The sequence below is a fragment of the Macaca thibetana genome, chromosome 1 (genome assembly GCF_024542745.1).
Source record: "Macaca thibetana thibetana isolate TM-01 chromosome 1, ASM2454274v1, whole genome shotgun sequence".
NCBI lineage: Eukaryota > Metazoa > Chordata > Mammalia > Primates > Cercopithecidae > Macaca > Macaca thibetana.
The window spans coordinates 113,775,706-113,801,912 of NC_065578.1; the positions used below are offsets into that span (position 1 = coordinate 113,775,706).

At 38.7% G+C, this 26,207-nt stretch overlaps 1 protein-coding gene and 1 pseudogene across 3 annotated transcripts in view; one reads left to right on the plus strand and one right to left on the minus strand.

Moving 5' to 3' along the window:
- Nucleotides 1-26,207, minus strand: part of TRIM33 (tripartite motif containing 33) — a 119,645-nt gene that overhangs the window by 54,227 nt on the left and 39,211 nt on the right. For all 3 annotated transcript variants that reach the window (XM_050778932.1, XM_050778926.1, XM_050778942.1), the window contains exons 2-4: nt 12,958-13,076; nt 12,098-12,242; nt 11,798-11,930 (exon numbers count right to left, since the gene is read on the minus strand). In XM_050778932.1, the coding sequence (XP_050634889.1) occupies nt 11,798-11,930; nt 12,098-12,242; nt 12,958-13,076 (397 nt within the window). The remainder of the gene's footprint in view (nt 1-11,797; nt 11,931-12,097; nt 12,243-12,957; nt 13,077-26,207) is intronic.
- Nucleotides 20,943-21,938, plus strand: LOC126947857 (eukaryotic translation initiation factor 2 subunit 2-like; annotated as a pseudogene).

Here is a 26,207-nt window from a genome sequence, read left to right on the forward strand (position 1 = left end):
AGTAAGAGATGTGGCCACAGAGAGGAATGCTTAAAATTGAATAGGATTATTACAAATTACAAGGTCTAGTATATGACTATGCATGTCAGTGGCTACAGCAGTGTAAACGACAAGAACACTGGAAAGGAGGTCAAAGAACACAAAGACTACAGTGTCTGAATGATCAAATCCATGTATATTAAAATTGCTAGGACTTAAGAGTAGCATTCTACAGTTTACCACTGAGTTAGGGAAAAAAACCTTTGAGAGATGAAGGGGAATGACCCAAGGGTTTTTAGATGACAGGAGCAATGAGAGGTTATAGGTGATGACATGAAATTAAAATCTGTATATTTTAGGGAGGAAAGAGAAAGAATGGTCTAAAAAAAACGGTAAAAAGATCTATCTCATACCTCCAGGCCCAGTCATACAGGAGATGTGAAAGAAAAAAAGTCACCAGTCACGACAGTTGCAAGAGAAGCAATGTCCATTAAGCCAAACAAAGCAAAGAAAATGATCAAAAAAGAGGCTGGGGATATACGGATTCTGATGACACCCAACAATTCCAAAGGACAAAGTAGCAGAATCAGGCACATGTAGTGCCTATGGAATTAAAGTGTGACAGATGAAGGGACACCTGGGAGTGTAGCACTTGTGGCACTCTCTTGGGTGGGTAACAGAAAAATACGGATAAAAAATGTAACAATATTGGTCTAGTAGATATAAGGCTGATAACGATGCAGAGGCTGCAAATGGTGGTGGTAATGAAGGATGCAGTTTGGGTCTTCCTCTTGTAAAACTGTCAATGGAAAAGAAATTCTAGTGACAGCGAGTCAACACCATCTTCACATCAAATGAGGACTGAAGCGTAAGAGAGTGTGGTCTTAAAGTGACTATTCATTTCAGGAGAAATAAATACCTTTCTCCAAAATATATTCTCTCCAAATTTATTCCATCTTGTGCCATGCTGCAATCGCTAATGTTTCTCATGAACTACCACATGCCAAACTTGTCAGCATTATTTTTCAAATGACCCAATATAACAAATTTAATAGACATGCTTCCATTTTTTTCCTGGAGACCTTCTTCATAGGATCCTCAGTTTTCATTCCTCATTCTAAACTGTCTTACCCCATTCCTGTCATTTTAGGCATTCCCTTACCTTTTACTTTCTTGGTTTACTAACTTATTTTGGTGAATCACATTCTCTAATGGCTTTCCAAAAAGAGGTACATAAGAGGCAAAGCTTCTAAATACTTGCATGATGAAACATGTCTACATTTTATTTTCACATTGATTTATACTTTAGCTCCAGAATTCTAGATCGAGGCTGGGCGTGGTGGCTCACACCTGTAATCCCAGCTACTTGGGAGGCTGAGGCAGGAGTATCACTTGCACCTGGCGGGCAGGGGTTGCAGTGAGCCAAGACCGCGCCATTGCACTCCAGCCTGGGCAACAAGAGCGAAACTCCATCTCAAAAAAAGAGCATTCTAGATTGAAAACCTTTGCCCTTCATCTCCCGACTTTCTTTTAACGATCCTGTTTTTTGGTTTTGTTTTTGGAGACAGAGTCCCAATCTGTCACCCAGGCTGGAGTGCAGTGGCATGATCTCAGCTTATTGCAACCTCTGCCTCCTAGGTTCAAGTGATTCTCATGCTTCAGCCTCCCGAGTAGCTGGGACTACAGGCATGCGCCACCACGCCCGGCCTAATGTTCCTATTTCATTGCTGGCTTTGGAAACTAAAAATTTACTAGAATTTTTCTGTATTTTGAGTAGTGATGGGGTTTCACCACGTTGCCCAGGCTGGTCTTGAACTCCTGAGCTCAAGTGATCCGCCTACCTCAGCCTTCCAAAGTGCTAGGATTACAGGTGTGAGCCACCATGCCCGGCCTAATGTTCCTATTTTGATTCCTATTTCATTGCTGGCTTTGGAAACTTTATTGATCTTAACCTTAATCCATAGCATACTATCATTTTATGATATTATACACCTTGATACGGGTCTTTTTAAAAATCATTGTTCTGGGCATTAAATGGGACATTTCATACTGATGACTCTACATTCTTAGATGAATTTCTTCCAATAGTTATCTAACAATTTCCCAACATTTGTTTTCTTTTTTCTATAATTTATACCGACTGTCTGCTGGAACTCATACTTTTTTTTCTTTTAAATTTTCTTGCGAGGGTGAAAAGGTCTCTAAATCCTAAAAGACAGGTAGGAAGGGACAGTGAAATGAAAAAGCATCATTATTGACAACATGGAAGCAAGTCAGGGAGACTGAAGGTCCCCAGAGCTTAGTGGGCAGATTTACACTTAATCTCCCTGATTTCAGCCTGGTACTTCCTCCCCATGTGGACCTAATATCCCCAAGTCCAGTGCCTCTCTGATTTTGTTTCTCCAGAGAATAGGTCCAACTTTTGTTACACCTATCATCTCTAGGTACTACTAGGTATTACAGGTTCCTGAGAAATATACTGACTGGCTTCCTTCATATCTCCTTTGCATGGCCTTAGATCATTCAACCCCATTATGTCAAATATCAGATCCACCAAACTTTCCATTCATTTACCCTGCTTTAAAAAAAAAAAAAAAAAAAAAAAAGGACTGAAATCTCCATTGATGTCTCTTCTCCCATTCTTAGTCTTTGTAAGTCTACAGATTTTTTAATTCCTTTAATGTGAATAGAATTTTTGGAGGGAGATGGAAAAACCCCATGGTTTATCTAGAAACCTAGTAATGTTCTCAGGTACAAAATTTCATGCTATATTATAGCTGCTTTCCTTTTTCAAAACAACTTCCACAGCCATAAAGTGAATCGAAGACTTCAATTAAAAAAAAAAAATTTAAGAAAGAGAAAAAAATAAAACATGTGGGTTGCAACTGTAATAACAGCTAAACTGTTATTGAGTGCTTACTATGCTAAGCACTTTATAGGTACAATTCGCAGTACTTGTAATCCTCACAACAACCTTATAAAGTTGGTAGTATATTTTCACTTAAAAGATACACACACAAAACATAGCTCTTCTTTTTCACTCTGCAGCAATTATTTTAATTTAAACAAAAAATTCAAACAGCAGGGAGAGGCAAGAAAAAACAAAATACAGTTACAGACTGTATAAGTGGATGATTATGGAATGAAGCTAAATTCAGAGGAAAATTCACATCTTTTTGATTAACTGGGGTTTCATGTAAGATTCTAAAAAGAATACAGCAAAAGCAAACTAAGCAAAAAATTAATAAAGATAAAAGAAAACTGTAAGGATCAGAACACCTATAAAGAATAGAATAAATGAATTTAAAAACTGGGTCACTAAAATGACCAATAAAGACCATAAACTTATGGCCAATCTAATAAAGGACAGGAAATAAACTCAGCTATAAAACATCAGAAACAGGCTGGGCATGTGGCTCACGCCTGTAATCCCAGCATTTTGGGAAGCCAAGGGGGGCAGATCACGAGGTTGAGAGATTGAGACCATCCTGGCCAACATGGTGAAACCCCGTCTCTATTAAAAATACAAAAATTAGCTGGGCGTGGTGGTGTGCACCTGTAGTCCAAGCTATTCAAGAGGCTGAGGCAGAATTGCTTGAACCCAGGAGGCGGAGGTTTCAGTGAGCCCAGATCGCGCCACTGCACTCCAGCCTGGTGACAGAGTGAGATTCTGTCTCAAAAAATAATAAACAATCGTAAGATATAACTATACATCTTCATAAAATCTTAATGTTGTTTAATTCAACATTTTTTAACCTCTACTAAATAATTTTCTAAAAAAATATAAAGTATCACAATTGCAAAGTTGACTCAAGAAGAGATGGGAGCTGGGTGCAGTGGCTTATAACTGTAATCCCAACAATTTGGGAGGCCAAGGCAGGAGGACTGCTTGAGGCCAGGAGTTCAAGACCAACCTGGGTAATATGGCAAGACCCCATCTCTTAAAAAAACAAACAAACAAACAAAAATTAGCCAGGCATGGCTACCGTAGTCGTAACAATTTGGAAGGCTGAGGCAGGAGGATCACTTGAGCCCAGGAGGTTCAAGGTTACAATGAGCTATGATCACGCCACTGTACTCCAGCCTGGGTGACAGAGCAAGATACCCTGTCTCCTAAAAACAAACAAACAACCCAGAAGGGATAGGAAACCTGACTCAATCAATAAGCATATAAGAAATTGAGACTCTTAAAGAACGAGCTCTAAAAGTCCTTAAGTCCAGAGAGAGGAAGGGGGAATATTGGTAAGGAGGGAAAAGAATGGAGCAGAAAGCATTAGCTAAGACACACAGAAGTGGCTAGGCACAGTGGCTCATGCCTGTAATCGCAGCACTTTGGGAAGCCAAGGTGGGGGATCACTTAAGGCCAGGAGTTTGAGACCAGCCTGACTAACATGGTAAAACTGTATCTCTACTAAAAATACAAAAATTAGGGGCCGGGCGCGGTGGCTCAAGCCTGTAATCCCAGTACTTTGGGAGGCCAAGACGGGCGGATCACGAGGTCACAAGATCAAGACCATCCTGGCTAACAAGGTGAAACCCCGTCTCTACTAAAAAAATACAAAAAAAAAAAAAAAAAAAAAAAAAAAAAACTGGCCGGGCGAGGTGGCGGGCGCCTGTAGTCCCAGCTACTCGGGAGGCTGAGGCAGGAGAATGGCGTGAACCCGGGAGGCGGAGCTTGCAGTGAGCTGAGATCTGGCCACTGCACTCCAGCCTGGGCGACAAAGCGAGACTCCGTCTCAAAAAAAAAAAAATACAAAAATTAGCCACGTGTGGTGATGTCCACCTGTAATCCCAGCTACTCGGGAAGCTGAGGTATGAGAATCACTTGAATCCAGGAGGCAGAGGTTGCAGTGAGCCGAGATCATGCCACTGTACTCCAGCCTGGGCAACAGAGAGGCACTCTGACTCAAAAATCAAAACAAAACAAAACAAAAAGATACACAGAGGCAAACTAGTTCTAAGGTTAAATGGCTCTCCTAACAAATACAGGTCTAAGAAACTGCATGTACAAAGTTGGAGGGTTAAGTAGAGGGTTCCTGCTACTAGAGTGTAAGTGGAAGATAAGAGATTGTTCAGTAAAGAAGTTAACTTTGCCCAAAGAGAGGTCTAGCCTTTGCCTTCAGTGCCTGGCAGGTAAACTCTAACCCCCTGAAATGTCCTGCCTGATAAAATTATCTTTGTTTGCCTGGGGACCTTGAGCCAAGCCAGATAGTCTGTGTCAACAATCTGATTTACAGTGGGAGCTCTGGGTCACATAGTCTCAGATCAGCCTCAGGAGGAGCTGTCCTAGAGACTGAGGTCTGCCATGTGGCCGGTGAACCACATTTATGTGACAAAGACCGATCCAATAAAAATTCTGGACACCAAGGTTTAGGTGACATTCTCTGGTTGGCAATATTCTGTGTACACTGTCACACATCACTGTCAGGAGGTGTTCATGATGTCCATGGCTCCAGCGGGAGAAGACAACTAGAAACTCCACTTTTGGAACTCTCCTGGACTCTGCCCTGTGCATCTTTCCCTTGGATGATTTTAATCTGTATCCTTTCACTGTAATAAACATAACTGTGAGTATAATAGCTTGCAGTGAGTTCTGTAAATTCTAGCAAATTATCAAACCTGAGTGTAGTTTTGGGGAATCTTGATCTTACAAGTGGTGTCAGAAGTCAAAGGAGTCTCATGGATTACTCTCTAATTTTATAGTTAGCATCAGAAGTGGGATCGCTTGAATGACCCTGACTTACTAAAACAGGTGGTTTGCAAAGAGGGAGGATGAGAAGGTGGGAATTGATAAACCTTTAATTCTTGGATGGGTACCCAGTCATGCACGGTTATATAACTGCAGCTGCAGTTACTAGAGGTAAAACTTACCAATGGAATTTAGAAATGGTAGACCCAATTCCTGAGGAGGTGAACCACCAGATAAATAAGGAAATGCAAACTAGTAAGAAAAAAAAGTAGGCCAGGCATGGTGGCTCATGCCTATATACCAAGCACTTTGAGAGGTCCTGGTGGAAGGACTGCTTGAGCCCAGGAGTTTAAGATCAGCCTAGGCAACAGAGAAGTCTTCATCTCTACAAGAAATAAAAAATTAGCCAGGTGTGGTGGCACAACTACTCAGGTGCCTGAAGTGAGAGAACTGCTTGAGCCCAGGAGTTCAAGCCTTCAGTGAGCCACTGCACTCAAAGCCTGGGCAATAGCGCAAGACCCTGTCTAACAACAACAACAAAAAAAGTTAATGAAACAATTCTTTTGTTACTGCTCTCTGTACTAGCTAAAATGAAAATATAAGAGAATGTTAGGACAGATCCTGACACTGGGCCAAACTCAGATTTCAGCCAATCTGGGCTACAGTCACTAATCTCAGGGTAACTCCAAAAGGAAAAATTATGCTGGAACATTAGATACCATGTCTGTGACCTCCAGTTATAAGGAGGTAGTCTAGGTATGAGAAAGACAAAACTAAGAAACTACTGAAACCAGGGATTATAGTACAAATTGTCTCATTTTGATCAACAAATATCTTAGGTGATGTCAGAGAAACACTCTAATAAGGAAGGCAGTGTCCAGAAGAGTTCCCTACAAAATAGAAATAGTTTGTGCAGGATTTACAACCAGGAGAATGCAAAGAGGTACTCATTATACTTATAAGCAGGTAGCTTCTTTTTCCCTAAGGCTGAATTTGAAACTACCTGAGGAGCTGCTGATCCTGTGATCAGAGGGGTGCTACACTATAAACTACTTTCTATTAATCAGCAACGAGCAGTTTGGGTTATGGACAATTCCAAGGCAAATGGACAGCATCTTGTTTGGAGGGCTACCACTCTGAATACAGAAAGTAAAAAATCAATTTAGCGGGCATGCGATTTTCCCCTATGTTAGGGTTTTCATGGAACTCTGCAGTTGGTGTCAGAAGTAATGGTGATCTTGTGGACTGTTTCGTAACTTTGAAAAGACGATGAAGAGAAAGACACTGGTAAAATTCAGTAATGTATGTTATACTTGCAACTCTCTTTGCAAAATTATAACAGTTGAGAGAACTCTAACGCAACTGACTCCACCTTGCTTCTAACCTCACAAGCTGTCTTTGCTCATTCCCATATGTGGGTCAACCTAACTATGGGAGGAATTTATTTTATAGTTTAAGTCACTAGCAAGTGGTCACAAGATTTCTAACTTCCCCTATAGATAAGATCACTATTGTGAAACCCAAGACTAGTATTTGAGATATTTTTCAGGCTTTGCATTCTGCTGGACTAACTGATACAACCCAGGCTGGTGACCCATACCAAGAGACTAATTCATCCGGTCCTGTGACCCCTACTCAGGAAGTGACTCAGCATAACTCACTGCACAAAGACAGTTTTGACACCTCTATGATTTCATCCCTGACCCAACCAATCAGCAGCACCCATTCGCTAACCCCTGCCCACCAAACTATCCTTTAAAAACCCTCATCTCCAAATTCTCAAGGAGTTGGAATTTGGATGGGAGATATTTGAGAAATATTTCCTCGCTCAGTCACTCTGCAATTATTAAACTCTTTCTCTGCAGAAACTCCTGCTGTCTCAGTGTATTGACTTTTTCTGGACGGGGGAAAGGAGTCTGGCTGGGTGATAACATACTGAACACTTAAACTTTGACTACTATTAAGTATTTCTTTTAATGGGGGCTCAACTATGCTTTAGCAAAATAACCCTGGCAGCAATACAGACAGGATGAATTCGACAGAGTAAACCTCGAAGTAGGGAAAGTAGGGAGAATAGTTGTCAATGTGTTGTAGTAACGAGGGGCTGGCTTTTAAGTCCAATGACATGGTTTCAACAGTCCATCCAGAGAAAATAAAATGAAAGCATGAACAAAAGAGAAGAAATGTGTGATATTTCAGTATATATTTGTTCTCTGTCCCTATTCCTGGCATACAATTCCTAAAACCCTCAGAGTCTCTGAAATAAGTATCTTTTTGTATGTTAACAAAATGACCAATGGCTGGGGGCTCCCAGACCGATCAGGATGGGTGCTGCCAGGGGAACCAACCAGATAATTAAAGAGTTGGAACTTTCAGCCCTACTTCCTAACTTAGGAAGAGGAGAGAAGGGATGAAGGCTGACATGATCACACATGGTCAGCAATTTAATTAGGCATCCCTACATAATGAATCTCCATAAAAACCCAAAAGAGTAAGGGTTGGAGAGCTTCCAGTTACTGAACACGTGGAGGATAATGCATCCCTTCCCACAAACTTCACCCTATGTATCTCTTCATCCAGTTGTTCATTTGTACTTTAAAATATTGTTGAGCTGGGCACGGTGATACACACCTGTATCTCAGCTACCGGGGAGGCTGAGGCAGGAGGATCATTTGAGCCCAAGAGTTTAAATCCAGCCTGGGCAACACAGCAAGACCTAATCACTTTTTAAAAATTAAATAAAATATTGTCAAGTGGGGCACAGTGGTGCATATCTCTAGTCCCAGGTATGTGGGACACTGAAGTGTGAGAATCACTTGAGCCCAAGAGCTTGAGTTCAGCCTGAACAACAGAGTGAGACCCCGTCTCTTCAAAAAACAAGACAAATTATCTCTCTCTCTCTCCATATATATATAGTTAAAAAAAAATTACAGGAGGGCATTGTTTTGGACTAAGCTCCTGCACGAGGCCCCAACAGATCAGACTAAAAATCAAAGTAGGGACAGAACCAGAAGCAACATATAGTTCTCTTCCCCTTTGCAGTCACTGCAGAAGCAAGAGTGGCCAAAATAAAGTTTAATCCCTTTGTGACTTCTGGCTGACGCAAGAACCACAAAAGGTGTTTCAATGCACCTTCCCACATTCATAGAACAATTATGTCTTCCCCTCTTTCCTAAGAGCTGAGACAGAAGTACAGCATTCATTCCATGCCCATCCAAAAGGATGATAAATTTCAGATTGTGCGAGGACACTATAAAGGTCAGCAAACTGGCAATTTAGTCAAAGTTTACAGGAAGAAATATATCATCAACACTGAACAGGTGCAGTGGGAAAAGGCTAATGGCACAACTGTCCATGTAGGCATTCACCCCAGCATGGTGGTTATCACTAGGTTAAAATTGGACAAAGACCGCAAAAAGATCCTTGAACAGAAAGTCAAATCTCACGAAGTAAGAAAGGAAAAGGCCAAAATACAAGGAATAAACAAGATGAGAAGATGCAGGAATAAAGCAATCTTATATACAAACTTTCACTGAAACTGTTGAAATGGAAAAAAAAAAAAAATCAAAATGGAGTCCCTCATGCTGAGTTTCATCAAACTGAAAATGAGTTATCAGACCATCCAAGAAATCAGGAGAGGGATAACACCCTAATTTCCCAAATAAGCCAGTTTCAATTGGTATGATAATAAAGCTCCCCGTCTTTAAGCTCCCCCGCCTTTTTTTTTTTTTTTTTGGTAAACCTCTCCAACGGTGCTGTCTTTAATCCTTACAACAACAAAAGGTAACCTGAGGTAATTTGATGTTAACCAATCAGTTATTTCTCTATTGTTCTGCACTGCTCCAACCTTACTAGGAAAGTAACTTTGAAAAGACCAATCCACTTTTTATTCTTTGGTTTTGCTTTCTTCAGTCCTACTCTGCCTATAAAACTAACCTCCTCTGCTCAGTTCACTGAAACACTTGTTTTATTTTATGGAATGAGGTATTGCTCAAATCTAAAATCACAAATAAAACCAATTAAGATCTTTGAACTAAATTGTTGTAATTGCTGTGATTTGTAATAAACTGGCAGTAGTAAGTTAAATGCTTCCCTGAGTTCTATGACCCATTCCAGCAAATGATCAAACTCAAGGAAGGGGTCGTGGGAATCGTCCCGCCCCCAATTTACAGTAAGTCAGTCAGAATACCAGAGGCCAGGGGACAAGCTCGGTGGCTCACACCTGTAATCCCAGCACTTTGGGAAGCTGAGGAGGGAGGACAGCTTCAGGCCAGGAGTTTGAGGCTACAGTGAGCTATGGTCATGCCACTGCCTTCCAGCCTGTGTAACAGAGCAAGAACCTGTCTTTTAAAATATATATATATATTTTTAAAGTACCAGAAGGCGAGACTTACGACTGGTATTTGAAGTGGAACGGCAGTTTGCAGGACTGAGCCCGTAACTTGTGGGACCTGACTCTAACTCCAGGTAGATGGCGACAGAATTGAACTGAATTATTGGACAGCAAGCTGGTGAGAATCAGTCAATATGAGGGGAAACTGGTCACACACATGGTCACAGAAGTGCTCTGTGTTGTGTGAGTATAGGAGGAGAAAAAACAGGTTTTTAAAAAATTACACAAGAGATAATAAGGACTTAGATATAAGTGGTAAAGGAAAACGGTAAAAAGGGAAGGATAATGGTTGAACTTTGAGGTGGCAATGCCGCTGAAGCGATTCTTTAATGAGGAAAACTATGACATCTTCCTTTTCTTTTTGCCTCTCATCATCAACTTAAAAAGCTACAAGAAATCTAACACTCAAAAAAAGATCTGACTGCAGCTGTGAAAAAGGTAACCTAATGTCTTACTGAGACTGTTAACAATCTAAGATTTCAGTCAAGTTATAGGTTAAGACATTTCTGAAAAATTAAGAGTACAAAAATTTAATAAATATACTGTAAAGCTGTGAGAGATGCCTTGAAAAAGAACAAAAAGCACTACCTTTATATAGTCAAATTTGAGACATTCTGCATTCTATATTCTCTATACCCTATGGAAGAAAATGAGCATATGGGTTAAGAAGAGATCTGCAGTCTGACTACCTGTGCTCAAATCCTGGTACTACCAATTACTATGAGACTTTGTACAGATTACTACAGCTTTCTGTAAGTAGGTTCTCTCACATTTAAAACAGTCATAATACCAGTACCTAAATCTCATGGGTAGTTGGTATGAATTAAATACATATTCATCACTCAGAAAAGTACCTGGCACAAAGTAAGGCTGAAATAATTGTTGACGATTAGGATTACTGTATCCCCTCTTTAAGAAGACTCTAATAAACTTCAATGAATTCTAATGAATTAAAAACTCTAAGAAATCATATCGTTAAGAAACACATTTAAGTATGGCTAACCCAAGTTCTCTTATACATTTTTGGCAATAGATTAATAAAATCTATTCCCATCCAGTCATAAAAACTGTTGTTTGAAAAACACTTTGGAAAATTCTGGACTATGGGTAAGTGACACCATCTTTTTACTTGTAATAAACAGATGCCATGGAAGCTAGAGAAATTTACTGAAGGATATTGTCACACAACTGACTAGAAATTTTAGTACAGTTCCCAAACAGTTCATATGAAGCACACTCACAGTAAATGAATACTACTGAATTCTGAGGGTACAAGGTTAAAATACAAAGGTATGTATTAGAGGGTCAGTAACTCTGCTTAGTTTTCATAAATCTCTAGCTTTTCTACAAATTTTATATGTAACATAAATCAGTGTATTTATGCTTTGACGTTAAAAGGAATGCTGCTTTTGTAGACTACAGCCAAAAATACTATAGGACACCAAGTAAAAGCTTATTTGAATCACAGGAGTAGCAAACAAATGAATAACATAACTCCATTCTTGTAAACCCAAACCTAAAAAATGATACATTTTAACAAACATTCATAAGACAATTAGATATAAATGTGGAAATCTTTAAATAATTTACCAAAACATATATTGCTCAAGAAATTAAAATATGTAAAATTTAGATTTAAAAGAGACAAACTTATATAATCAATATTTGCTTTAAGAAGAATGATTTTACAAGCACTTTTTATAGTATTTCCTGGTAAGCAATTATGATTTCTGTACCTATGTTCTTTGTGTTCCAATAGCTGACAGTCTCTACATGTCAGTCTATCACATGTTTCACAGAAAAGTTTCAACTGTTCTTGTTTGTGTACAGGGCAGAAAACAGGGCGTTGACCAGATGCTCCGACAGACTCTGTAGCAAAATAAAACAAATATTTTTTAACTAAGCATAAAATTTTTGTCTAGTTTTCTAAATTCCTATTGATGTTGCTACCCAAAGTTTATAAAGAATAAGTAGAAAATGCTATAGGGGTAAAAGAGGGAGGTTAACTGTAATCATTACAACTGCATCTATCTTACCTGAGACATCTTCTTTCTTCCTGATCAAGTGATCTTTAGTAAATTTTACTCTTTGATGTGCTTCGATACATGTCTTACATAGCCACTCTCCACATTCTACACAAAAGCCAACTGCACTTGCATTGTCTTCACAACTAGTACATACCTAAAAGAGGAAATAAGTACTAATCTAAATTAAATATATAAAATGTAGGTCCAAAAAATAAAAAGAAAAAACTTGTTCTTAAATATACTGTCTATTTCACCGTACACAGAATAAAATTATTTTGTTATCCATTTATCTTCAACAAAATCCTTTTCCTTACAGATCATTCATGTAGGTAAAAATCTAAGTCTCAGAACACAAAGTCTGTGGAGATTTGACTTTTTTTTTGAGACAGGCTCTCGCTCTGTCACCCAGGCCGGACGGCAGTAGTGCAGTCATGGTTCACTGCAGCCTCAACTTCCTGGGCTCAAGCAATCCTCCGACCTCAGCCTCCCAAGTAGCTGGGACTAAAGGCGCACGCCACCACGCCCGGCTAATATTTTTATTTATTTTTTGTAGAGATGGGGTCTCATTATGTTGCCCAAACTGGTCTTGAACTCTGGGGCTCAAGCAATCCTCACACCCCAGCCTCCCAAAGTGCTGTAATAACAGGCGTGAGCCACCATGCCTGGCCCAGATTTGACATTTTAAGTAATAACTTTAGTCTCATTTAACTAAGTTTGAGAGTATATAAGGAAGCTATCTTTAAGTTTCTATCTGAAACAGGAATCCATAGCAGAATCACCCTAAATTACTTAACTATCCAAACATGCTTTTCTTACAATTTACAGTTTGATATCAAGATAGGAATATAAAGAAAAATTGAGAAGCATACCTGTTCTGATTTTTCATCAGAACTGCTAGGAGCTTCAGATGTGTCTTTCACAAAATAATTATCCACAAGGTCTATCTGTCTGCATTCTTGGCGGCATACTGGGCACCGTATTACACCAACTACAACACAAAATAACAACATTTTAAAATATTCTTCAGGAATAAATAAATAAATTGTGCATGATGTCCATATGGGAACATTAATTCATCACAGAGAAGACCAAAGAAATGAGCATCAAGAACTCAGTAAAATAACCCAGCGAGTTATTCCATTTGGGTAAAAGTGATATTCTATTTAGGAAAAGAAAAAACAAGCATTATGATGCCTCCCAAAAAGTGCTTCCACATTACAATATGTAGTTAGCTGAATAATTGCCCCAAAAGAAATTCAGATCCTGATCTTTGGAAACTAAAAATATTAATTTACATGGCAAAAGGGACTTTACAGATGTGATTAAGGCTGTGGAGATGGTTTGTCCAGCGGGTCCTAAATGCTATCAAGTGACCTTATCAGGGGGAGCAAGAGGAAGACAAGACTACAGAAGAGTAGAAGGCAATTACAGTAACAATGGACACAGGGAGTAGAGTGATGTGCTTTATAGATGTAGGAAGAAGCCAGAGGCCAAGAAAGAAAGGCAACCACTAGAAGCTGAAAGAGACAAGGAAATGGATTTTCTCCCAGAGCCACCAGAAGGAACCAGTCCTGCCACCACTTTTGACTTTAGCCCAATGAAAGGGATTTCAAACTGCTGGCCTCCATCATGGTAAGACAATAAGACAGGTGCTGTTTTAAGACATCCAGTTTGTGGTAATTTTGTTACAGCAGCAACAGAAAACTAATACACAATCTATCATCTTATAAATTCTGACTTGGTTAGAGATACTTGAATACATGCTAATATGAGAAGAAAGATCATCTGTGCCTTCACCTGCTAGTGTTTTAGGACATCAGAATGGAAAAACTTTTGAGGTAACACACAGAGGCTAAAGAAGGAAAAATAGCACCAGAGTCCACACAATAAATTGACTACATGTCAGACATGAAATTGAGAATACAGCATAAATGACACAATCCATACCTTCAGGAAGGGTTCTAGATTAATATATAATTTTTATAGTTTATAATGTACACAACTACAGAAAGTACCAAAGACTAGGATATAAACTGAGTCCCCACGAGTTGTGTGGTACACAAACTGTAGTACCATATATAGTCATTCTGATGGAAAATGAAAACATAAATAAAACTTACCATTCTAAAAGAAGGGTGAGGTAGCTCATGCCTGTAACCCCAACACTTTGGGAGTGGGACGATCACTTGAGCCCAGGAGTTTGAGGCCAGCCTGGACAACATAGTGAGATGCCATCTCTAATTTTAAAATAAAATAATAATTAAAAAATAACTTGTTATAGATTTAAAATACAATACTGTTCTTATCAATGTTTCCTCTTTATTTTACCAAAAAATATGGTATAAAAATAAATAACAAGATCCTGGTCAAAGGAAACATACAAAAACAATTTTTCAAACCAAAGGAAGAAATAGTGAAGTGAAAAGAAAGGGGAAAAGGAAAAATATTTTCACATTTGGGAAAGCATGAATTAAAAACCTCTTGAAAAAGTGTATTATATAAAACTATAAAGGAGTATAAGTAACTGTAGGGACAAAGATCTGAGAGCAATTAACTCTTCTTAGAGTGAATCAGTTAAGTTTTCACCAAAAAGATAACACTTTAATAGGGTGTTGAAGAATTAACATGAATATACTAGTGTGTAAGAAAGGGTTTACTTGGCAGGCCTGGGTTGCTCAAATGCTGCACATTCCTTCTTAAGAAAGGCCTGTCTTCAGGACTGGCCGTTTACAGGTTCCTGGGAGATGACCTCTGAGCCCGTGGAAAATTCTGCCTGATAAGAGTATTTTTGTATACCTAAGGCTTTAAGCCATACCATGTTTGACCTCTGGGTGCACTGGAGTCCCAGTAGCTGATTATCAGTCCTGTGGGGGCTGCATGGCAATGAGACTGATCTCCAAAATCTAGACACCAAGGCTCAGGTGAGATTCTCTGCTTGGCAATACTCCCAGTGTATTGTCCCATATTGTTGCTGGGGACATCTGAAAGCATGGGTCTGCTTTCTCTTGGACTTTGCAACATGTATCTTTTCTCTTTGCTGATTTTAGTCTGTATCTTTCAACTACAATGTCTTCAACTAAAACAAAATGCAACCATAATAAAACAAATTTTCTCAATCCTATGGGTCCTTCTGGTGGATTCCTGAGGCTAATCTTGGGGACCCCCAACCCAACTAAGAAAGAAGGAAACTGATAATAGCAAGTACAAAGTTTACAAATTAAAAGAAAAAAGAATAGGAGGCTACAAAAGACAGCAGAAAATATATCTATCTTTCCTTCTATCTATATGTATATAATTACATCTATGTAAAATACTGAGAAAATTAATGAGAAATTTGCAACATCTAAATGAAGGAATACTTTTGTTGAAGGACACAAAAAATGGAGAGCCATTCTATGTTCTAAGCAAGAGAGATTCAATATTCTGAAAGGATCCGTACTGTGTAAATGAATTATTCCATACGGTTCTATATTACACTTTCTGAAACTCAACAAGTTAATTCTCAGATTCTTATAAATTTCCAACTCAATCTAGCAGGCTGACATCACAGCTTATGGAGACAAAAATTCATCTTCTTCTTAGTCTAAATCATCACTAAAATGATATTAAGGAATTTAGAGGATTAACACAAGATCCAAAAAATGAGGGTGAAAGAAGGAGCAAGGCACATATATCAGTATGTAAGCAACTTTAGCAAATTTAGATGAAAAAGAATAACTCAACAGTGCAGAAGAAACCCAGTCCGTAGTACACAGGAATGACAAGATACACCTGAGTAAGACTTACTTGCTGAAAAAAATTTCAGAGAAGCTTGGAATTCAGTCACCAGGCATGAAGAAGTCCCAAAGAGACACAAGGGAATACATGCAAGTCTATAGACATCAGCAAACCCCACTCCTATACTGATTACTTACCTCTGACGGATTACTCAGTAGCCAGGGTGTCTTACTCCCAAAACAAAAGAGTTGAAGGTTCTTTAGGGATCTTGTTGCTATCTGCTTCCATATTTATCAATAAATTTTTAAATTACATAAATGTCTGCTCTAAAAATGAGAGCTGGCCAAGTATAGTGGCTCACACCTGTAATCCCAACATTTTGAGAGGCCAAGGTGGGCAGATCGCTTGAGCCCAGGAGTTCAAGACCAGCCTGGGCAACATGGCAAAACCCTGCCTCTACTAAAAATACAAAAATGAGCCAGGCATGGTGGCATGTGCCTGTAGTCCCAGCTACTTGGGAGGCTGAGGTGGGAAGACTGCTTGACTCCAGGAGGCAGAGTCTGCAGTGAGCTGAGATTGCACCACTGTACTCCAGCCTAGGCAACACAGTGAGACCCTATCTCAAAAAAAAATAATAAAAATAAAAATGAGAGCCACTTTACATTTGAGTATGTATTCCCCTTATAAGTAGTGTACATCAGATGAGTGTGCCAGACTTAATCACTCAGTCCTAGTTGCTATGATGAGTTCTGATCATTATACAAAAAAACTGACACCCAGACTCTAAAACCAAAGCTACTGACCCTATGCATAAAGTCCCTAGAAGTGATTTCATCAATTCAAAGCTCAAGTTCTAAGAGACCCATTCATACTTACTGAATTCGTTCTTTTAAATGTCAATTTACTAACATTTTTATTTGGGGATGAGGGGTCAGTGGGAGATGAGATTCTTTCTAAAAGGCTAAAATACACAAGTCTACAAAGTAGTTTGTCTTTACAATGTTAAGCGGAATTTAGTTTCAGTAAGTTGACTGGTGGACTTCCATTCAAGATGAGTGATTAAGCAAGTGTGGAAAGACCAATTGATTCCCTGAACTCAAACACAGAAATGGCTAAAACATAACAAATTAAAGCGTACTTTGAAAAATACTTAACTAACCCTGGAAGGAAGAAGAAAATATTTTGAAGTGCCAGAAACAAAAAGAAAACTCAAAGCCCAAGTGATGAGGAACTGATGCATGTGGGTCACAGGAGTTATTACAGCACCACTGCTGGGAACAGGAAAACAAAGTTTAAAAGGTGAAACTCAACTCCCTTCATAAAGCATGGAGCACACTTTTAGCGTCCTACAGCCTGAAACCCTTGTCAGTCCTAGAGAACCCCAAAAAAGCTGTATGCATAGATATAAATATACAACCAAAATTTGTACCATTTGTACAGGATACAGAAATGCCAAGTCAAGAAACTAACAAAAAAGTTGTCTGTAACCTTACAAACACAAAACCATCTCATAAGAACACCTCCCAACCCAGAGCACAATAAGGACTCCCACTGAAGATAGGTTCACACAATAAAACTTCAATGCACATGAGGAAACCCAACATCTCAGTGTGAGTCAACAAACACGATAAACCAAGAAGTAACAACCTAGAAACCACAGATTTTAAATGAATAAACAAAGCAGTCTGAAAGATTTCAAATATGTATGAAATTGTGATAAAGGGCCAAACAATCTATGAAACTGGAAAATAGAGAAATAAAATAGCACAGAATAAACTCAAAACAGGTTAAATGGTAAGCAAGAGACAATTAAAAATTATCAAGATAGAATATAAAAGAAATCATACAGAATTTGTACAGATAAAAGAAAAAACAGACACTGCAAAAGAGAAGATAAGAAAACTAAAGAATTAAATGAGAAGCTCTACCATAAGTCAAATAAAAATTCATGGAAGATAAGCAATAGAGATGCTATTTGAAAACATAATGAATGAGAATTTTCAAAGAAATGAGCCCTCAAGACTGTAAGCCAAGTCCTGAGTGGGACAAACAGAAACAGCTAGATATACTATAAGAAAACTAAGAAACAAAGATAGAGAAGAAACTCTTAACTACTAGAATGAAAACCAAGATTACAGTTATAGAAGGCAATCATGCTGACAGCAGACCTCACCAGTCAAAGGCAATACCAAAAGATAACAGGAATAGTATCTTCAAAGCATTGAGGGAAAGGAACAGTCAATCTAGAATTCAATAACCTAATAAAACTTTACTCAAGAGTAAAAGCAAAAAAAAATTTTTCAGACATGAGTATTGCCCATTTCTATAAGAACTAGTAAAGCATAATGTCAAACTATATAAAATTGCCAATATTAAACCACTTACGACTTGCAAATATGGCAACTTTATACAGTTCAACCTAATATTTAAGAAAATGGAAACATATTTACAAGTGAGATGCAAAAAGCAACTAGCAAAGATAACAATAAAAGTTGTTACTAAACGTGCATGGCCTAAAATTAAATGTAAAGATATATAACTATTAGTTTGGGAGATTTTAAAACGATGAAATTAAAATATCAAACTACAATAGCTTGTTATATTACAATTAGACTTAAGTTTTAGAGAGTCATTTTAATTACAATATGAAAGAAAAATTAAGGTATAAAATGTCAATTAAAAATACAGTAAGGCCGGGCGCAGTGGCTCATGCCTGTAATCCCAGCACTCTGGGAGGCCGAGGCGGGTGGATCACAAGGTCAGGAGATAGAGATCATCCTGGCTAACACAGTGAAACCCAGTCTCTACTAAAAATACAAAAAAAAATTAGCCGGGCGTGGTGGCGGGTGCCTGTAGTATCAGCTACTCGGGAGACAGAGGCAGAAGAATGGCTTGAACCCAGGAGGCAGAACCTGCAGTGAGCTGAGATTGTGCCACTGCACTCCAGCCTGAGAGCCTTTTTCTTTTGAGACGGAGTCTTTTGAGACTCCGTCTCAAAAGAAAAAAAAAAAAAAAAGTAAAACCTCGCTATAACATAGTAACTGAGGACCTGGAAGTTGAATCACATGAAATACAGTCAAGTTGTTGTAAAGTAAAATAATCTGTGCAACCCTGCTCCCCTAGCCAATAATAAATTTCAGAGACTTAGTTCAGTGCCATGCTGACACTGCAGCTTTGTGGGCTATACTTTTTGAGAACTGTTCTGAAATACCAACAAGAATTCTAAGAATCTCTGTTAGTTGATGTCATTTTTTCAGCTTGGCTGATAAAACTACTAGGGATGTGGGAACTCTCTGTCATGCCATGTCCCTTGGCTGATGTTTCCCAACCCAACTTTGCTCTTCCCTGCACTTCTGCCCTCACTCAAATAAGAACTTTAATCTGTCCATTTGAGAATGAGGGCTGTGCTGAGTCAGGTTCTATTCATAACAAAATTGCATCTAAATCTGCATTAATTACAAGGTTTTACTATAAGATCAGTTAACCCTTTTTTTTGAGACTGAGTTTTTTTTTTTTGAGATGGACTCTTGTTACCCAGGTTGGAGTGCAGTGGCACTATCTCAGCTCACCCCAACCTCTGCCTCCTGGGTTCAAGCTGTTCTCCTGCCTCAGCCCCCGGAGTAGCTGGAATTACAGGCGTGCACCACCACGCTCGGCTAATTTTGTATTTTTAGTACAGACAGGGTTTCTCCATGTTAGTCAGGCTGGCATCGAACTCCAGACCTCAGGTGATCTGCTCACATTGGCCTCCCAAAGTGCTGGGATTACAGGCGTGAGCCACCACGCCCGGCCAGATCAGTTAACTCTTTAAGAAGTTTATACGTGTAAGTGTATTTAGTTCTCATAGCAGCCCTGTAAAGTAGGTTCTATTACTATCCCCACATTAAAGGTGAAAAACTTGAGGTTCGGAGAGATCAAGAAACATTATGAAGTTCATGTGGTGATGTAAATGCCAAGATCTAAAACTAACATGTCTGTGTCTACGGCTCATGCTCTTAAGAACTATGCTAAACTATTTCTCTAATTAAAACACTAGTCTATTAGTAACAAAAGAGACTAAACTAAGGCAGTATTAAAGGAAATGTAGAGGACAAATCAGAGTATCAATTGGACTTAATAAATGACTGTATGATGAAGGAGTACTAAGAGTTACAATGAGTTAATAAATTAGAAATTCTAGATGATTCCCAAGTTCCTGGTGTGGGTAATGCATAGATTTTCAGCCAGAAATATAATAAGTAAGTTTTGGATAAATGGTGTTTAACTAACATATTTCTGGAGCTGAAGGGCATGGAGGGAGCCACCAGCATGTAAATAACTCAAATGTGAAGTGCAGTTATGACTGCTGAGGAAGAATATTATCAAGGACAATAACCCTTGGTACACCAATATTTACAAGTCAAGCAGAAGAAAAAGAGCTCTCAAATTTAGGAGACAGCTTTCAAACATTTTCAACTGCAAACCACAAGAAGTATACTTTACATCAAAGGCCAGGACACAAATACATACCTGTCTGTATAACTGAAACAAACACGAGTCAAACGGGGTCAACTACTTTTCCATTAACCATTTATGATTAACTTGTTACCACTGTACCAATTTACTCTTAAAATTATATAATGTGCTTAAAGTCAGCTGACTCTCAGCATGACCTAATAATCTTCTCATTTAGCCCTAGCTTCTCTTTCCAATATTCTCAAGCAGTCACTCCAAAGCTTCGGTCATCAACACCACTCTCCTTTCCCTCAGAAAATAATGAAAAATTACAGATATATTTTCAGGTAGAGATGGGAGTTGAGAGAATTTATACCTACAGCATCGCATTACTTAAGTCAGAGCCCAGTCCAAATGATAAGAGAGAGTCCTGTAAGTTAAGTGGTGAAAGACTGGAATGAATTATCCAAAGAATGGGAAAAAGAAACTGGAGGGAAACAAGTGGTGCCAAAAGCCTCAAACTGGAGAAGTATAACCCTGCCTAAGCCTAGTTCCTCTCTCCACCATGCACCTATCTTTTACTCATCTCCATTCCCACCCTATGTGCACACATTAATAAGGGCCTAGAGAGTGGAGTGGTGGGAGAGGTAACAGCAGGAGCAGTGCTGCTGCTGGGGCCTGGGGCCGATCTGTCTGACTTCCTGTCTGTGCCTAGTCCATTCGAGCTGCAGCCATGTCTGGGGATGAGATGATTTTTTGATCCCACTATGAGCAAGAAGAAAAATCAGCAGCAGCATCCTTTAGTTAGAGGAGGAAGGGGATACCCAAACAGAGGAAAACCAGCCCTTAAGAAACAAAACAAGTGGAGCCAGAGCCAACTGGGGACAAAGAATTGGAAGCTGATGAAGAGAACAGTAGGGAAAAAGCTGCTTCTGATGACCCAGATGACTTGAACTTCTTTAATCAAAAGAAAAAAAACAAAAAAGATATTTGATATTGATGAAGCTGAAGAAGGTGTAAAGGATCTTAAGATTGAAAAGATGTTCAAGAACCAGCTGAACCCGAGTATGACCTTAATATTACGCTTGGCAATAAAAAGAAGAAAAAGAAGAATGTCAAGTTCCCAGATAAGGATGAAATACTAGAGAAAGACAAAATTCCAGAAGATGAAGATAGCAAAAAAGACGACGGTATCTCATTCAGTAATCATTCAGGCCCTGCTAGGGCAGTCTCAGATACACATAAGGAGCTATTGAAGCGAGTGTTCAACACCATGAGGGAAAATAATCCAGATATGGTTGCTGAAAAGGAAATTTGTCTTCAAACCTCCACAGGTCATTTGAGTAGGAACCAAGAAAACTTATTTTGTCAACTTTACAGTTATCTGTAAACTATTACATCATCAGCCCAAACATCTTGCAATTTTGTTGGCTGAATTGGGTACCAGTGGTTCTACAGATGGTAATAACCAACTTGTAATCAAATAAGATTCCCACAGAAACAGAAAAAGTATTCAGAAGATATATCAGGAATACTTTACTTTTCATACATGCTGATCACCCGGCACAAACCTGCAGAAGGAGACTCAACTCTGCTTCTTACAGTGAGCAACTTATTGTTGATATTCTGTTGCAAGTACAAAACCAGTTTCCAGGCTGTCACGGGCAAGCAAGCACCGCTCTGTGCCAAAGTTAACTAATTTGCTAATCACTGGTTTTACAATGTGTGTTGTGGAGATGTGGCGGGACAGGTTTGTCTTCAGAATGGATACACTGTTGTATTAAAAACCAAGATTTAAAAACTGCCAAATTCTTTGATGAGTGGTCGGTTGGTCTGAAATTCTTGCAAGATGCCGCTGTTCAAACTGTTGACATAATCACTGCCTCTTCTCTCTCTCTCCCTCAGAGAGATGTGATATGGGGTAAGGAGGTGTTTTTCAAAATTGTTCATTGGCATCTGTAAGATAAATTAGTTCTTATAACAGTGCAAGAAAATTAAATTTAAAAAACAGGGACCTAGAAAGCAATATGTATTTGCTGAAAGGAATGATGGCAAAAAATAATAACTACGTTCTGGAGCAACAGGTCACTGATCTTTACTAAAGAAATTTTATAGCAATGGAGGTAGTGGCAGACAGACATTAGCATGAGTATGGGGAGCTGAAGATGTGAAATGCTGAATATGTTGCCCATTCTTACAAAAAACTTGGCAATGAAGAAAAGAGACAAAATGACCTGTCAATAACGGGAGAATAAAGAATGCTGCTTTATACAGGGAAAACTTGGAGATATGATAACAGAAAGTAACTAAAATAATTTATAATAAAAATGGCTTAAATCCTATAAAATAGTATCATAGAGTAACACATATTTAGATAATGTCAGTAAGTATTTCCAAAGTTAATTTTATCACTTAAGAATGATGCTGGCTTAAGGTGAAGTCATAGTCATAGTCATATATGGCTACATATATGCACCTACAATCATATACGAAGAACACTAATATCTGTTATAATAAACTAATATAATAACTAATATCTATTATCATAAAGCTTGTTGGTATTCTTAGGGCTTCTTATATTCTTGAAGATATACAGGAATACCTTGTTTTACTGCATTTAGCTTTATACCGCTTCGCAGACACTGAGTTTTCATAAATTGAAGGTTTTTGGCAACCCTGCATTAACCAAATTAGTAGACACCATTTTTCCTACAATGTGTGCTCCCTGTGCGTCTTTCTGTTATATTTTGTTAATTTTTGCAATATTCCTAACTTATAAATTATTATTTGTCTATTATGGTGACCTGTGATTTCTGATCTTACATGTTACTACTGTAATTGTTTTGAGGCCCCACAAACTGCGCCCAACAAAAACAGCAAACTTAATCAATAAATGTATTTTGACTGCTTCACTGATTGGCCATTCCCTGTCTCTCTCCCTCTCTCAGGCCCCCCTACTGCCTGAGACCCAACAATATTGAAATTAGGCCAATTAATAACCCTACAATGGCCTCAAAGTGTCCAACTGAAAGGAAGACTCGATTCAGCAGGACTTGGTCAATAACAATGACAACAACAACAAGTCAAATATCTCCCACATTAAATTTTAAAAAACTAGAAATTATTAACCTTAGTGAGAAGGCATGTCAAAAGCCACAACAAGCAAATGCTAGGTCTCTTGTGCCAGTTAGCCTAGTTGTGAATGCAAAGGAAAAGTTTTTGTTCTGTTTTGTTTGAGACAGGGTCTTGCTCTATCACCCAGGCTGGAGTGCAATGGCATGAACACTGCTCGCTAAAGCTTCAACTTCCTGGGCTCAAGTAATTCCTACCTCAGCCTCCCATGTAGCAGGGACCACAGGCTCATGCCACCATACCCAGCTACTTTTTTGATTTTTTTTTTTTGTAAAGACAGGGTCTCATATTGTTGTCCAGGCTGTTCTAGAACTCCTGGGCCCAAGCAATATTCACACATAGGCCTCTCAAAGTGTTGGGACTACAGGAATGAGCCACTGTGCCCGGCCTGGAAAGTTCTTGAAAAAAATTAAAAGTGATAGTCCAGTGAGCATATGAATGATAAGAAAGAAAAGCAGACTGGGCACAGTGGCTCCCACCTGTAATCCCAGCACTTTGGAAAGCCGAGGTGGACAGATCACGAAGTCAAGAGATCAAGACCATCCTGGCCAACAAGGTGAAATCTCGTCTCTACTAAAAATACAAAAATTAGCTGGGCGTGGTGGCACACACCTGTAATCCCAGCTAGTTGGGAGGCTGAGGCAGGAGAACCACTTGAACCCAGGAGGCAGAGATTGCAGTGAGCCAAGATCATGCCACTGCACTCCAGCCTGGGCGACAGAGCGAGACTCCATCTCAAAAAAAAAAAAAAAGTGCCCTGCTAGATTTAAATAAACACAATTTCCACATTAAAAAAATTAGAAGACCTGAAGAATAGCAATCCTAAGAAGCAAATTAGTAGTCTGTTACTAATGAAACTTAGACATGTTTCATGTGAAACATGAAAAAAAGAAAAGGACTGAAAAAGGATAAACAGATATACAGCAGCAAATGCAAATAACAAAACAAAACGAAAAGGCAAAACAAACAAAAAAACAAGAAGAATATTAGCATTAGATAAACCTAAGTAAAAGTTTAAAAAGCATTAAATAGGACTAATGGGAATACTGTGTAACAATGAAGGACAAAGTCCACAAATTGTCAAAACAAATTATGCAATTTATGCAGGATAGTAGCCACAAACTAAAAGCAAAACAAAAATGGAAAACATGTTATTTTATAAAAAATTTAATGGTTATCAAGCTCACATTTTCTTACCCAGTTTTTGAAATACAGAAAATTATGGTATGTTTAGCTACAAAACACATTTAGTGAAAAAAAACACATTAGTGAAACACATTAGTGAAAAAAACCTGACCTGAACTGGCATAAAGCTATATATATCTTTAGTTACCCTATTTAGTGTAAATACTGATGCAGAAATATTAAGGCATTTGATTATAGGGTACGACCACAGACCATGCTGGAAACTTAAGTACCATCTTGCCTTCCTAAAATGTGAACACTTACGCATCCCAAACACTGAATATATGAATAAAATTTTTAAACTTAGAAACATAAAAGTATTTTGTTTTCCTATGTTCACATTAATCATGTAACCTGGCTGCAATTTTCTTAAATTCCAAAAATTAAATATTTTACTGACAACATCTATGAGCATAATCCAAATAATTCTAAGAAATAAAATTTTTAAAATGACCAGTTTCCCAAAGTGAAATAATTGCTAATTAAGTAACAATATCGTGGTTCAAGCAGAACATTTTTCAAGTGGAATTTTTAAGAATTATCAAAATACAAAATATTATATAACAGTATATCTCATTTCATAATAAAGTAATTGAAAACAAAATACAGAGGTGGCCAGGTGCTGTGGCTCAGGCCTGTAATCCCAACACTTTGGGAGCCAGAAGTGGGCAGCTTGCTTTTAGTCTAGGAGTTTGAGACCAGCCTGGGCAACATGGTAAGACCCTATCTCTACAAAAATAAAAATTAGCCAGGCATGGTGGCGCCTGCCTGTAATCCCAGCTACTCAGGAGGCTAAGGTGGGAGGATCACCTGAGGCTGGGAGGTCAAGCTGCAGTGAGCAGTGATTGGGCCACTGGGGCACACAGTGAGAGCCTGTCTTAAAAATGAAAAAAAAAAACAAAAACAAAACACAGAGGAAAATATTCGGCCTTTGTGGCTCTTATAAAAATTCACAAGCATGAACTTTAAAGATATACATGGTTACAATTAAACTGTTAAAAGTCAAAGACAAGAAAATTTTGAAAAGAGTAGGAGAAAAATAACTCATGACATACATGGGAACAATATGATTAACAATGAGTTGAGCAGAAACAACAAAAAAAAATATTCCGAAGGCAGTGTGTTATAAATGAAGTTTTGGTGCCGCAAAAGACATAGCATTCGAATATAAAATTTCTTTTTATTTTTTTGGGAGGCTGAGGAGGGCGAATCATGAGGTCAGGAGATCGAGACCATCCCAGCTAACAGGGTGAAACCCAATCTCTACTAACAATACAAAAAATTAGTCGGGCATGGTGGCAGGCGCCTGTAGTCCCAGCTACTCGGGAGGCTGAGGCAGGAGAATGGCAGGAACCCGGGAGGCGGAGCCTGCAGTGAGCCGAGATCAGGCCACTGCACTCTAGTCTGGGTGACAGAGCGAGATTCCGTCTCAAAAACAAACAAAAAAAATTCTTTTTTCCTCAGCGAGGCAATTTACTTTTATAGAAGGGTGCGCCCTCACAGATGGAGCAATGGTGAGTGCACACCTGGACAAGGGAGAGGAAGGTGTTCTTATTCCTGATGCAGGTGGCCCCTAATGCTGTGTCATTCCCCTACTGGCTAGGGTTAGACTGCAAAGGCTAAACTAATTCTGATTGGCTAATTTAAAGAG